This window comes from Anser anser (genome assembly GCF_964211835.1).
Source record: "Anser anser genome assembly, chromosome: Z".
In the NCBI taxonomy this organism is placed as follows: domain Eukaryota; kingdom Metazoa; phylum Chordata; class Aves; order Anseriformes; family Anatidae; genus Anser; species Anser anser.
This window is the reverse complement of record NC_139723.1, coordinates 67828769-67844306: the sequence shown is the minus strand read 5'-3', so window position 1 is coordinate 67844306 and position 15538 is coordinate 67828769. Positions and strand designations below refer to the sequence as shown.

The 15538-nt window shown below is 38.5% G+C and overlaps 1 protein-coding gene across 1 annotated transcript in view; it reads left to right on the top strand.

Moving 5' to 3' along the window:
* The window catches only part of RAB3C (RAB3C, member RAS oncogene family), a 144000-nt gene that overhangs the window by 109744 nt on the left and 18718 nt on the right, over window positions 1-15538 (top strand). Inside the window, exon 4 of the mRNA XM_083816184.1 lies at window positions 12437-12561. Within this exon, the coding sequence (XP_083672310.1) occupies window positions 12437-12561 (125 nt within the window). The remainder of the gene's footprint in view (window positions 1-12436; window positions 12562-15538) is intronic.

The following is a 15538-nucleotide window of genomic DNA, read 5'->3' as shown; positions in this document are numbered from 1 at the left end:
TTGCTTAACTTCTTATCCTAGGAACAAAATCTAAAGTCTAATGCCTCTCATCAGATTCTGACTCAGCAGAAATAAACCTGCAGTTTACTTGCTGGCAGGGTAAGTCAGCAGGACAGTCCTGCCACCCTGTGCCAGGCAGGCTGTAGACAAATGTTTGCTACAGTTGTCTTTTTCTCCTGGCAGCCCTTACAAAAAGAGTTTTGAACAGCAGAATCCCAAAAGCAAAGTGTGCCTGGAGTAGTTGAAAACTTACCTGTAGGACCCCAAAAAAAAAAAAAAAAGGTACAATCATATAACTAATATTTGTCTGATTAACTGGTATCATTTAATAGCTGTATTAAGGTAGCTGCCATTTTGTCAATCCACTTTCAGGTACCTCTGAGAAAAGGCAAAAGCTCAAGTGTTCAAATGAAAACTAGGCCATAATGACTCAAAATTTCAGACCTCAGGTCTTTTGTGCTTGCAAGCATACAGCCTCACAGGGAAGTTGCTTCCCAACAGGCAATGTTGCAAGGACACAATGGTGGCATCCCAGTTTTGAGCCGTCAGGCCTCCCATATAGCTCCGAATGTTTCCTTAGGTCTGCCTCCAGGAAATAACAAGCTAAATAACCTTAAATACAAAATGTTGATAGGATTTATACCAATTCTGGTGTAAAATGTAGCATTTTAAAGGTCAAATATTCTTTATGTTTTAGTAAAACAGGTCAGTCTATCTCATCGACAAGAAGTCAAATAACTCATATGGTACACCTGACACGTGACTTGCATGTTGGATGGATCTTTAACAAGGATAGTCCACAATATTTTATCCCAGGTTCTCCCATTACCTTTTTTAGTGATTTAAATTAGGTCTGGTTTATTTTTTTAATCTCTTTGTTAAAAAATGTACAACGGGATTTCAGAACATAATGTATGTACATGTAAGACTGAGTTCTCATGAAAGAGGTTATGCAAAACACTGAATAAGAAAAATAAGGCAAAATGATCTAACAAGATCAGATATAAGAGAAGCAATAGAAGAATTTCTTTATTTTGAGAAAAAGAAAGCTAAAGCAACCGAGGAAATAAAATCAAAAGTAGTGAGTTTGAGAAGTGAGAGAAATTTGGAAGGCATTGCTGGCAAAGAAGACAAAAAGGGATAAATGGCTACAAATACACATCAAATTTCTTGAAGATCTGACAGTAAAAAGTCAGAGTCAATGCAGAGTTCCAGAGAACGAGACGTTACCTAAAGTAGGGATTGCTTGTTGCTAGATAATTGTCATATATGTTGCCAGTATGAATCTGGACTTCCTATTTAAAAGAGAAAGAGGAGAAAGGAAAAATAAGTCATCCCACTGACCCTGCTAAATTACAGCTACAGGACTATTGATTACAAACTGAGAGAACTGGTATTACAAACTGAGAGAACTTAAAAAAATAAATAAATTGCTACCTCCAAAACACTATCATTGTGCTGGTGCTCTGTGGGGCTGGAGGTGGGAGGCTAAAAAATAACTCCAAAAGCAAAAGAGGCTTTGTAAGGGTAGTGCCATCTGGGGTTATGGGAACAGTTGTTGATGCTGTGAGGAGGAAAGTATTAGATCCAGTCATGTAGGACCAGGAGGACTTGCTCAGTTTCAGTATCGCTTCTCTCTCTCTCTCTCTCTAAAATATCAAAAGCATGTCCCTGCAAGAAAGAAAAACAGAAAATGTGAGAACACATACATATGTGTCTTTATCTGTTTCCCAATATATATATATATATATATATACATAGATGGACACAAAATGGCAAGCAAAAAAAATAATAAAAAAATTAAAGTGACAGCAAATTGTTCATTTTCCTATAAGTGTAATATACACAAGCAGACACTGTAGTTGCTTTAGTAAATGTCTTCAGTCCTCCTTTACCTCACAGCTATGTTTTTCAAATATAAGAGTAAGGATCAGCTGTATTGATTAGGGTCATTACTCAGAGTTCCAGCGACAGCCTGTGCAATCAACATAAATTGGTGATTAACAGGATCATTTATTTGGAAGCATCTGGAACATGAAACCTTCGGGACAGTCAGAAGATGTGTGACTGGAAACTGTATTTTGCCTTTTATTGTTTCCGTGAATATTATTTTCCCTGAAAATACTTTTTTTTCATCTCCTTTCAAGCCTTAATCTTTGATGATTGTGTGCACTGTGCATGTGTAGTACTAGCTTTGGAGGATGATAATTTAACCATGGGTTTCTCAGTGGGGAGAAAATTAAAATGTACAGCCTTTTGTCTGTGTGGTGAGTTACTAAATCACTTCCCACAGTATGGCACAGCTTGCAGCATTATCCATGACTTAAAAACTCTTCATTAACATGTATCGTTATTGTGTCCCACTGTGAAAAATGTGTTGTACTAGTTGGTCTGCTCATAAGTAAACCTTGTAGAAGAGAACTTTTTGCTCCTGTGAATAAGAACTAAATATTGAAATGTATTTAATACTGTTTTGTCATGACACAATATAGGAAGTAGATTGGAAGATCTCTCTCCTCTTATTGCCTAACACAGTACATATTGTCTTTTCTCTGCTGTCTATGTAAGCATCTGCTCAACTTTTCCAAACAGAAAGCCTGTAAGAGAAGTATATATCACACGTCAGAAAATGAAAGAAACTCGCTTGGCTTTGACAGGGTAGACAAATTATTGTCTTTCATTAATTCTGCACACCTTCAGCCAAAGTCCATCTTGCCCAGGACTATGTCAGAAGCTTCTATACAAGTACTCTGTCATCTGACTCCAAGATCAAAAGCCTCCAGGGTGTACAACATCAGGGTAACACACTGTATTTTGGGACCATACTCCACCTAAGGATGTTCTTAGGCTTACTGTCAGCTTTTTACATGCCAGTTTTTGGCTATATAAATAGGAAAACATCTCAGCAGGTGGGCTCTTCTTCTAAAGAAAAGGCCAGGAGTTACTGGAAATGAAGGATACAGAGTGCAGTACTAACTTCTAACACTGTTTATTTATTTATGCGGCAAGTACATAATTGGACTCCTGCTACACTGGTGTTGTAAAGCAGTTTCAAGGTGTATTTAACAGTGGGAACAAAGCAGGATGGAGAGATCATGCGAAAACAAAGGACATCTACAACCTGATTCACACAGATTAAGCATGCCCTGCGGGGTTGGTCCTTGTAAAGTGACTACAAAAGAATTACAGCTTTTGAACATGAACATATTTTACCTACAACATATTAATTTGATATCATATACCATTATCCTGTGGACTTGCATTTTAGTGTCAAAAATGAATCTTTTTCTGACCACAGACACCTAATATTATTATTTGAAACAACACTGTATGGAAAAGGAATGAAAGCTAATTCAAGGACTATTAAGAATATTATTTGTATATTACATTAAAAATGAAATATAATTCAATAAAGTACTCAGAAGAGGAATCTGGATGGGAAGGCACTTCCGTGGGTAAGGTAAGAACAGATAGTAATGGTTGATTAGAAAGAAAGGAAATTCTGATTGATGAATCTTGTTGATGCTTATCTCCCATCTCAGGCACTACACAGAATTATCTTGTTATCAATAACATGTCAGTTCTTATTGCGTTTTATTAAAAGCAGACCTGGGGCATTCCCAAGAGTGGATATTATTGAGGAAGCATATACTTCTTCCATACGGGGTAGTGGATTGTCACTACGAAAATTTCATACGAGTAAATATCATAAACACAGAGAAAATCAGTTTTTACATCTTTAGCTATTCTCTCTTCATGTCTTTGTTCATTTTTTTCTGAGTAGCTAAACTTTTTGCAAAATATGTCACACTTCCTTGCATAGTATTATAAAAATAATAAATTAAAATAACTGGATTCATTTTGATTTTCTTTATGACCTGACAAAATTGAAATGTGGCATGTGGTTTTCTAAATGAAGTTATGGCTTTAGAAATTTGTAGTGGAGTTTTTTGTTAGGTTAACTTTTGTGGTTTGTTCACTGGCAAAGCTGAATTTATTTTACTTAAAGTAGACCTTCCTACTGCAACACTGCAAACCTGTGATGCTCTGTACAATGCTCGTTTTGACTAGTCTGCTGACTGAAAATGAACCTGATATTCATTAGTGTCATACCTGTCACACAGCTTCTGCATCATCGATTTATCTTCTTTCAAGGGAAGGTTAAATGTGTAGCCTTTCATTGCAAGGTCTGCACTCCTAGACTGCACAAGGAAGATAAAACCTGTCAGAAGTGACAAATCATTGGTATTCTGGTTTATTCGAATATTGGCTTATTTCACAATTGTAAGGCATTTTTTTAAATTCATTTCAATCCAGAAAGAAGACATAATATTGTGTAAATAATAACTGAAACACCAAACACAGTCAGTCCTGGCCAATATTCATGTATCCAGGTCTGTTGCAAGAGTAGAGAGGTTGGTATATTCCGGTTTTCCTATTACATTCACTTCTCCCCAGTTTCTTTTACTTACTGTTTTACTGTTTTGTGGTACTCAGGATGGAAGTATTGTGGTTTTTTTGTTGTTTTTTTTTTTTGTTCCCCCTTTTGCCCCTCCATCCATGTTCAATACTCCTATGTTGCTCTGACACCTTAGCTTCTTCTCTATTGTATGCTAACCATAAGCACTTGCAGTGAGGAGGTGATGGTGCCATGACTGAAACATCTCAAAATCAGTATGCTTGTCATGTACTCTGATTAAAAGTGGTGATGCTAGGACACCTGCTAGTTTTGAATCCTTATGAGAAGGGCATACCTCTGCACAATTCCCCCATTACAATCACAGGTTCATCTATGTCAGCTTTCTATATTGATAATTAATTTCTATATTGATTGCTTTTCTTGATTTTCATTAGTTGCTTCAATAATTATGAAGGAGTTCGTGAAGGCAAGAGGTAAAGGAATTGGCATTAACCATAATCACTAAGCTTTTATGGCCCTCAGCTCTATCACACCAGAATGATGAAATGTGTAGAAATAGTTTAAAATTTGCAGATACCCACAACTTGCTCATCAGTAACTGAAAGAGGAAAGATCCTGAGCTGTTTCTCAAAGCTATTTCTGGTCTGGTTCTTGGGGCTGTGTATTATCCCAGCTCCTCAACAGTTCGTCTAAGATCTGGTAAAGTTGGTATCTTCTTTTCAATATTACTAAAGTTATTTCTAATTATTGCTTGCACATTCCTACTATGCCAGTAATCATGGCCATAAAGAGTCTATTATTCAAATGAGCACTCAAAAGCCTGAGGTTATTCCAGGACTCTTCTCTCTTGTTTGTTTGTTTGCTTGTTTGTTTCTTTTTGCTCAGAGTGCTTTAAATGTTTACACTAGCTCTTTTTTCAAAATCCCAATCAGAAAGTTTTTGGTTTTGTTTTTGTTTTTATTCTGGGAATTTTGTATATTTTGTATGGTTCATCTCATGCTAACAGTGGGTTATGGATGGAAGGCCTGAGGCTCCCTCTCTCCCTGCCCTCCTTGCAGCAGGGTCTGAGTGCCAAGTGCAGAGCAGTTGGTACAGCGCCAGCTTCCACATGGCCACCGAGACTGAGCCTTGCATTCATTTAATGTATAGAACAATCCTATACAAGACCCATCTCCATCACGTCCCCAAGGTGAATGGGATAGAGAGCAGAGATGGAAAATCTTCAGGGTACAGGGGCTTTTCTGAGGGACATAACCTATCAGGTTTGCTGGGAATAATAGGTTTTAAGAGAAATATATGAGGCTATGGGAAAGGAGTGGAACATATGGTGCATACTGAAGTGTAGAAGACATTTGGTAGTATGAGGGAGACCTCAGGCTCACCCTGTGGAAAAGACAGATTTAATGGGGAGAGTGACAGAGCTCCCAAACAATGAGAGTGGGAAAGGGCTCCTGATGTGATGATCCCATCCCCTGGCAAGATGGGAATGGCAGAGCTTCCCCTTACCATCCCAGTCTGTGATGAGGGGGGAAGGAGCTGTTCCATACCTTCCCACATCACAGGAAGGGGACTGGGGGAAGGGGAGAACGATATTCTCCGTTGCCTCAGTTACAAAAGGAAAAAGGAGAGCCAGCCTTCCTGCCCAGAGGTGGCCAGGCATTCAACATGCTCATCCGCAAATAAAGGACAGGAGTTTAATTATGGGCACCGTGTGCTTTTGGACACACCTCCAAAATCATAGCTGCTTCTCTGACATTCTACCTCACCAAATACTTAAACAAACTGAGAAAGTTTTAGAATAGATAACCTCGACTCCACTCCAGGTCCCATCACTATCCTGCAGCCACTGATAATTTAATTTAGCTAATGAGCTTTGGAAGAATCGTGTTGGAGACAGAGATGGGAGAGATTTTAGGATCAACCAGTGAAATAAACAAGACAGTAGCTTCAAAAATTAAAAACGTTTTGGTAGGAGTTTTGCTTTTTTTTTTTTCCTGGCAGGATTGTGCACTCCAATTAATTACAAACTTCTTTCTGAAAACAGAACATCAGAAGTACAACGTGTTCTCTGAACTTGCTGGAATAAATATTATACATAGTCAGTATTTTCATTAAGTTGATTCTCTGCTGTCAGTGTATGTGGTTTACTACATAATTCATCTAAAAAACTCATAGAAGTTAGCTCCTGTAGGGATTGTATGTGTCCTTGGAGGCCTCTGGGTCCAAACAGTAGTATGTGGATTACAACTGGCTCTAAAACCTCATATTCTTGAGAGATATACTTACTATATGAACATATCTTTATCTAGTATGTTTTTTTGTCATCCTTGCTGTCTGTGGGTAAGAATATATTAAAGACTCTTCTGAGATAGATTAATGTTTGTTCTGGACATTTGAAAGTTATTAAAAAGTTATCCTTTGGAGATAATATTCAGAGTGAATCCTGCAGTATACAAATCAGTGGATACAACCTGAAATGTATCAACATGAAGTACAACAAGTGACAGGTTTAGGTCCTGTAGCAGTTTCTGCATTGTACAATGCAGTGTTACCCAGGTGTAGCTGAGCTAAGTCTGAACTGTTAGGGAAAAATATATCACAGGGCATGGCAGCCCCAGAGAGGCGAGGCTGCTGCAGCTCCATGCCCCAGCTCCAACTGGCAGTGTGGCTGAAGATGCCTTTCCAGCAGGCACATACATACAGAGCACGTGTATATCCCATATATATATGTGTATGTATATATATATATATATACACACACATGGCTGATCACACAGACTCACAGACGGACATGCAGAGCATTCACATGAACACAAACAGCACCAATAGGCTCATCCTGTTACCCTCCCTGGCAGAGCAGGATGGACATCCACTAGCAAGAATATGTATATGTATACAAATATATATACACATGTGTATGGTGTGGATCCACACATATGGTGGGGCACTGACACTCAGACTGCTCAGCAGCTGCTCCTAGTTCCTGGTCTCCCTAGTTGCTGGAAACCAGACATAAAAGCCTCTGATGCCACAGCCCCACTGCAGCTGTGGGTACAAAACATCTGATGTACACAGAGGCACACACACAGCTGTCCAGGACTCCCCTAGGCATCAGTAGCCAACTCCCCTTGCTCTTGCCCTTAGGGATCCGTCCTTGCTCACAGGCCACTTCACCTACTCACCAGCTAGGCTGGCTTAAACTTTGTTCATGCAATCCCTCACACACTTCCACTCGCTGTTTGCTGTGGCATCACCAGACAAGTGTACCAAACAGCCAGCTCTTTGCACATCACTGACCTAATTTTTGCTCTTACCCTTGTATTTTCCCACACTTGTTCCAACCCAAATCACTTTCATCATTCCCTTTTCCTGCCTTCGATTCCTCCTCTCAACATGCTATAATGTTCTATGCAATCCTGAAATGCTCATCCTCTGCATCCCATCATGTGTACTGTAACCCCTGGACAGTAACCTCACCGAGTCCAAAAGGTATTCCAGTGTTCACCCATAGTGATGGCTTTCAGGTCTGGACCATAGAACCTCCTGGACAGCCCTGGGAAGGGCTCAGACCTGGTGTCCCTCCTTCTGAGTCCTTAGTTTGGGTTCCCACCTGTTTTGTGCCCCTGTCCTCCTCTGGGCTTGTGTGTATGGACATTTGACAGGCTGATGGCTCTTGTGATAGACCTGGGAGCAGCTAAGGCCAGGATACGATTTGGCTTCCCTAACTTGCCGTTGTCTGTCTGTGCTACTTTGTGAATGTGCAGATGAGCTCTTATCACATAATTTAACATGAACAGGTCAGCCTCTTAGAACTGTAACATCACAGCGGTGCTCCCGCGCTGCTCTCTGCTAGCAAGCCTGCCTTCCAGCATCGCAGCTATGCAGATAGCTGGGGGTGGGTATTTCTGAACCTCACTCCATCATCCTGTGCAAATACGCCCTGTATGCTGCCTGCATACACACACACAGCTACAGGAACAATTACTTGAAGCTCTTGTATGTTAAGAGATGCAGGAATACACTGGTTTCCTGCTTTTAGTTTAGTTTAGTTTAGTTTAGTTCTTCTGTGGCTGGTTTCAGTCTCCCTACCAAGTTCGTTATTTAGTTGGTTATTTTGCAGAGCTCAAGCAGTGTCTAACCTGAAAATAGACATAGGCCATTGAGCTCATATCTGATTTTTTTCCAAAAGATAAAGTGCTGCAGCATAGACCTTTTACCTACTGGTTCAGCTCTGTCATGAAGGCACATTTCACTATGCTTGGTTACAGCTAGAAGTGACATTTAATACATTTTTTGGCAGACTTGGAGGGGGTTGTGCATGATAATAGTGTCTTGAGTCTATAACTGTGTTTACTATTTTAAACATGGTAATATTCACTTCAAAACCTGTGTGCTCATGAAAAATGAGGTAACAATGGACAGCTTTGTCTAGGAAACACTGCTTATATTCACTCCTTCAGTAAATGACAGAAGTAGCAGCATTACAGAATCCTGTTATAATCTATTGGTTGAATAAGCAATATTTTCAGAAAAAAGTATAATGTGATCTAAGGATTATTATAAAGCAATTCCTAGGAGCAGGACAGTGCCAGTACTGAAGAATTGTGCAAATGGACATAGGCTAGTGTGAGTAGCCATTTCTTTAGGCTTTATTTGAAACAAATTAGGATTGAAAAACTGCCTTTCGAACATTATTTTTCACACAGTACTTCAGTCCATCAAACAAAACAAAAAGCTTCCATCTGATCTTTGACAGACCTCTCCCATAATAATCCAAAACTCTTTCAGAGATTTATTGATGTAACTTTACAGTACTTTGAACTATTACTGCAAAACACAGTGCTGTTTTAAGATGAGAAAATAGCTTTGCTTTAGTTAACATTCAGCAAGTGCTCTTTTCTGACAGGGATTATGGCAGAATCACAGTACAGGGAGAATGAGTCTTGCGTTGATCACTGAAAGTAATGGATCATTGAACTCCTGTATTAATCTGCTCCTTTAGTGTCTATACATTATAAAAATTCAAGCATGTTGCAGATTGCCTGCCTACCATACTACTAGAATGTGAAAGATTTACAGGGTGAATTACTGTTGACATACACCAGGACAGTCAGACTGAAGAACTGCTGTGTTCAGCTTACTGCAAACACCAACCATGTCTTTTCATATCATCAGTCTTCCTGAGGCTAAAGTTCTTTACAAGGACAATGTTTTGGATTAATCAGAAGCTTCGGTCACTTGAAAGGCCATATATTTATGGAACAGCAAAATCTCTTTTTTAAATGACCTGCATGTTGGCTTTTGTGGAGAACTGTGGGCAAAAAAATCTATAGAAGCCATTAGTGGAAATGTAAGTCTAAAAGAAAACATAACCATGATAAGCCTATTGTACTCTTTGAATCCACACTCCTACTGATGTAGGATTCAGTGGGGATGTACTTGTCTGATTTATGCAGTCAGTCAGATGTATCCTAGCACTACAGAGTCTTTCACAAAACATAAGCATTTTGAGTGATTATTAAGGACAAGATCTCTTCTCTTGTTGGTTAAAAATCCCTACAACTAGAAGATGATACATTAGCAAACCAGATGTAAAAGTCTGAGAACAAAATAAGTGGCTTTGGTAATGAGGAGCATTTGAATGCACAGGATCATAGATACAATTCATAGAATGAAAAATCACTGTTAGCTGCAGTAAAATGAAGGGTCTTACATTCTTTATCAAAGAAATTCAGGTAAGGCTACATGGAACAGAAGTCTGCAAAACAAGGCGGAATGAATTTTGTTTACACTGGTGTAACAATATTTCTTCATTCATCAATTTCTTATATTTCACCTGTGCAGACGTGGTGGTTTCACAATTATGGGCAGCTAAGCTCCACCACGCCACTCTCTCAGCCTCCCTCCTGAAAAGAACAGGCAGAGAAAATATGAAAATATTGTAGAATATGCAGTTAATTCTTTCATTGAAATTTAATACTTTGTACCTTTTCTTTTGAAACTACTTTAATTTCCTGCTGTCATAAGGGGTAGGAATTGTCACCAACTAATAACGGATCAAATCTAAGATATTGAGTCCTTAGTGGATTGACAGCCTCTGGAATCTGAGTTACTAGTATTTGCAAAGTTACTATGGTGACAAATGTAACTCTCATTAAAAAAATAATAATAATCCTCTTTTGCTTAACCATGATTTTCCCAGGAACTCAGCATGGTTCCATAAGTACCTTCCTGCCAAAACAGACTCATGGTGCCCTTTTTCTGAGAAATTATATCTTTAGTGAAATGTAAGTATAAAGGGAAGTCTGACCTCTGCTTTGGTCACAGTATCCTATGATAGCTTACTCAAATTACTGTAATTTTTAACAGATTTAAAATAGCACAGTGTTCATATCTTAAAAGAAAGAGCAGGGTATATTCAGCTTCTTTTTGATCATTCTGGTGAAGCAGAACAACCCTAAAGTCAGTGTGATCCTTCCTTTTAAAATTCCCATGCCCTGCACAGTAGACCCATCACATGCAGCTTAAAGGTGAGCTGCAGCAGGCTGCTTTGACTCATGCCATAGGGGCATTGGCACTAGACCCAGGTGTATGAAGATGGCCTGAAGTAGCTCTTGCCTATGTCCATCCCTCTGGTCTCATGATAAGAAAAGACAGCTGGGAAGATATGATCCATATTCTCTTTCATGATGTCAGACTACACCATGGTCTTTTTTGTGAATGAAGCATTCTGCCGTGACTATGTAGAGATAAATTGTTATGTGTTACGAGAGGGGGGCAGTAGTGAACCTATCACCCACATGGGTCATTTTCCAAAATGGTTAGGAAACAGATTTTTAAAGCTATTAAATCTTCTCTTAAGGAGACCGAGAGCTCTGGTACAGAACAAGTATCCCACATGTGTAGTTAAGCAGGCTGTTTCCTATTCCAGTGCAGTTTTCCTAAGTACCCTGTATTGCCCAAGTAGAGAGAGATGCTCCACATCTTCTCTCTCCATTGACCATAAAGGGAGAGAAGAGATAATAGCATCCTACCAAGCACTTGAGTCAGAGCCTAAAGCCAGGCATACATAGTCAAGGCAAAGGCAAAGGGTAAGTGCTTAGAGTAAGCTTATTGCACTTTGTGCTACATTCAAGGGCAGATTCTTCTCTCTGTTGGAAGATGCTGACAGCAGCATCCTTCTAGGCTGAGCCTGGAGCCAGGGCGTGGAATTTTCCTTCCTACAGAGCAGGCCCAAGTACTAGCAGAGTACTATGTAGAGAGGTGCTACGAGCATGCTCCTAAGCTGCCCTTTGGTGTATCACATTCAAATTGCAGAAGAGAGCTTTGTAGGGTGAGCTCTTTCACCATCAGCACTCAACGTCCTCATAGTGTTTCAAGGCTTAGAATACTGCTATACAGCTGTAGTCAAGACTAGGGCTTGAATAATTTAAATGGAAGGAAAACTAAAGTTCATTCTCAGCCTCTGACCATGGCTTAATGTACAAAATAAATGTTGCTGTCTTCCTGGTAGATCAAAGAGCTGTAGTGGAACGTGCTGGAGAGAAACAACAGAAGGGAGACAGAACGGCTTTGCAGTTTTGCTGATAAATTTAGATCCTAATTTTAAAAGGTGAAAGATAAGATATGAATAAGCTGTTGATTTTGTTTCAAAGCTCTGGTTTTAGATGATAACGTTTGCATTAGAACGTGAAAATACTTTTTTTAATTGTGTGGGAGAAAGTGTCACAGATTGTTTCTAAAAATGTAGGAAGAATGTTGATGGCAGGAGCAAATGCTGAAAGATTGTTTTGGTTTAACAAGCAAAAGTAAAACCTATGCTGACATTACCCTTGTAACAATAATTCTTGAAGATAATCCTTAGTTTCTTTGAAATCCAAAATTAAACAGAATCACGTTGCCCTAGATGTCAAAATCACTGTTGTCTTTGTTTGCTGTGTTACAATTCTGTGTGAAAATGATTTAAGGGGAATTTGCTGTGCTTTGACTTCCATTTTTCTCTGTCTTTCTTTTAAGGTCAACTCAAATCAAAACATACTCTTGGGATAATGCCCAGGTTATTTTGGTTGGTAACAAGTGTGACATGGAGGATGAGCGAGTAATCTTCACCGAGAGAGGCAAACATTTAGCAGAGCAACTTGGTAAGAAAAAAAAAAATACCAAAAGCTGTATGATTGCTTGTAAGAATGCATGAACTAATCTCATTAATTGCTACTTGTAATGAAATGTTCATGAGACACTCACTGTAAAGAAATACAGCCATACAATGCTTCCTTTTTGTTTCTGTAGACTGAAGTTTAAACCATCCATGTTGATATCATTAAAACTTTAGCATCATTAGAACGGATATGTGTCTGTAGATGAACTTATGCAGAGCTGTGACGTGTCTTTTAAAAGCATCCACAAGACCAGTGCTGGCTCAGAGGCTTAGACGTATCTAATACAACATTTCTTACGCTGCTTTTTAGATAGGAAGTATGTTATGGACTTTGAGGTAAACAGAGAAAGATTCTGTATGTGTCTGTGTATATATATAATATCTTTAGGTAGTTACAACCATAGGCAGATATGTTCTAGTGAAGGAAAAATAAATAAAACAAAATAAACAAACAAAAATAAACTAGAAGAAAAAGGAGAGAGGAGAAATTTTGTTCAAAATGTGAGCTAGAATTTCAAAAACTTGAACATATGGGCTGCGATTTCCACTGCCAATAATCCGAAACAGAAAGACACCAATATCCAACTCCCAGTGCTGTCACTTCACTTACTGAACAGGTATGTTACACAGGTGTGTAAATAAGATGAACTTCTATTTCATGGAGCCTCCCTCTAGCAGGCAAATATTGTCCCCGCAGAAATTTACAGAGCTGTGAAAACCTCTGTTCTTCCTGTTTCTGTCCAGCAGTGATACTCTTTCATACTATGAAATGTTTGGGGGTGACACTGGCCATACTGCAATGGAAAAGCTCCACAGCATCACAACAGTACTACCCAGCCCATTTTTTCTCTGAATTTGCTAATCTCTCTGCTGATTTGCTAAGCATGCCCAACCGTTGTGCAAATTAAAACCTGGAATCACTGGAGACTAATTTCCATGGTGTAGTGGGCACTGGGTTATTATTATTATTGTTATTTTTAAAACTGACTGTGGTAAAGGCACAGGGTAGCTTCTTGTGAATGATGTGCGTAACTCAGATCTCCTAATTACTATTTTTATATGGTATTTTGGGGAGAGGGTATTTTAAGAATGCTTGCATAGGAGCCAGCAAAAGAAGGTGATGTTTCACCTTTTTGACTGTAATCCCATGCTGTTTATTTTAAACATGTATTTTCATAGCTTGCTGACCTCATTTTTTAAAAATATTTTTCCTAGTTCTACAATTGTTTGTCCTGGCAAATAATTTCATCAGAACGACAAACCTTCCTATCTTGTCCGTCTAAGTAAGCATCTGAGAAAAAGCACACCTCATAAATATCCTTTAAAAATTACCATAAATTAGTCCTTGAAAGGTGGCAGAAAAGATTTAACAGCAGGATAAGCAAGTCAAGACAAAATGCTGACATTTGTGAAGAACTCAGTTTTTAACTGAGTTTTTAAACAGTTTTAACTGTTTGCAGTAAAATCAAAAAGGTTGCCATAGCATGCTACGTTAACAGGTGGTACCTTTCTTTGCAGAAATACCTGTCATGCTGTATGTATTTCAGATATGTATATATCTGTTCTTCACTTTGTGAACATTTCTAATATTTATTCATTTTTTTATTTATTCATTTTAATAGGCTCTAGGAAAGTATGTTCAATGGTGAAAGAGATATAAAAATTGTATCTGTATATTTTACCCGAAATTTTGACCAGGCACTAAAATGTCTGACACTGTAAGTCTGCAATGTCGAATTTGAAGATTTATTTAAAGTCACATAACTAATCTGAATTGCTAATCCTCAAAGCATTTCTCTATAGAAAGATTAATGCACTGAGTTGACAAGCAATCCCCAAGGTCATGAATTTAGCAAGACGAGAAGGAAGTTTGCATGGTATACAGTCAAGAATACTCAGCTGTAATAAACAATGCCAGGGAAAGAAAAAAAAAAAAAAAAGTAATGAGATAGATATCAAAACTCTTGTTTCAGGATTTAAAGCAAACTCTAACTCCTGGGATATAGAATTCACTTTTCATGGAAGCAGATTATGCTGTATTCCCATCTCGATCTACTCTGAGGTTTTCTGTTCTCAGATACATGTCCTGTGACTATCTCAAAGGCAGAACATCATGGTATTGTGCGGGATATATTGTATCTGTGGTCCAGTATTCACTGTACTCAAACTGCACACACAAATGTTCGGATGTTTTCTGTACATTTGCAATCATTTCTGAAATCTGCCCAATGACTGGGAGATGGGGTTAGGAAAAGCAGAAGAATGAGTTTAACTGAATTGTAGTAAGTACACAGGCAATGTAGGCTAGTTTGATGGGCATTGAGTTGTATCATATGCAGGACTGTCTTTTCTTTGCCAGTCAGTTGATAACTTCTTTTGCAGACAAGTTTCAGAAACAATCATATACGTTTTTGTGTCCTGCAAGAAATTTTAAGACTGAGCTGTCTGTATGGTGCAGTCTGTAATGTTGATTACAGCCATATTTATAAGCAAACACAATACATGTAACTCCTGTATAAAAAAAAATATTTTTAAACAGTCTGTTCTCAAGCGAGGCTTTATTTTGAGCCCTGTTTCATGTGCAGTCCTCTCAAAAATGAAAACGTATATTTTGGGCCAGGTTTTCAAAAGGTCAGAAAAAAAAAAAAAAAGTGGGTGTTTAACACTCTGGCAAATATAGTTAAGAACCTTGATTTCTGTTGGAAAATTGGAACACTTTTGTGGCTGCTGAACTCCTTGCTGAATGCAATTATATTAAGGAGCTGTAATCAGTCATTTCTTCATGTATCATTACTGACTTATTTCTAAAGCGTAATCCCCAAACAAGTGTTTTAGACCAACCACCAGTAGGTCTGGTTACCTGTTAAATCCTGGCTAAACTAGCCACGTATCCCGTGTTAGCTCAGAATAGCTCCTCTCACAGTGCTAATTGGAGTTTTGAAGAGAAATAAGGAATTGCT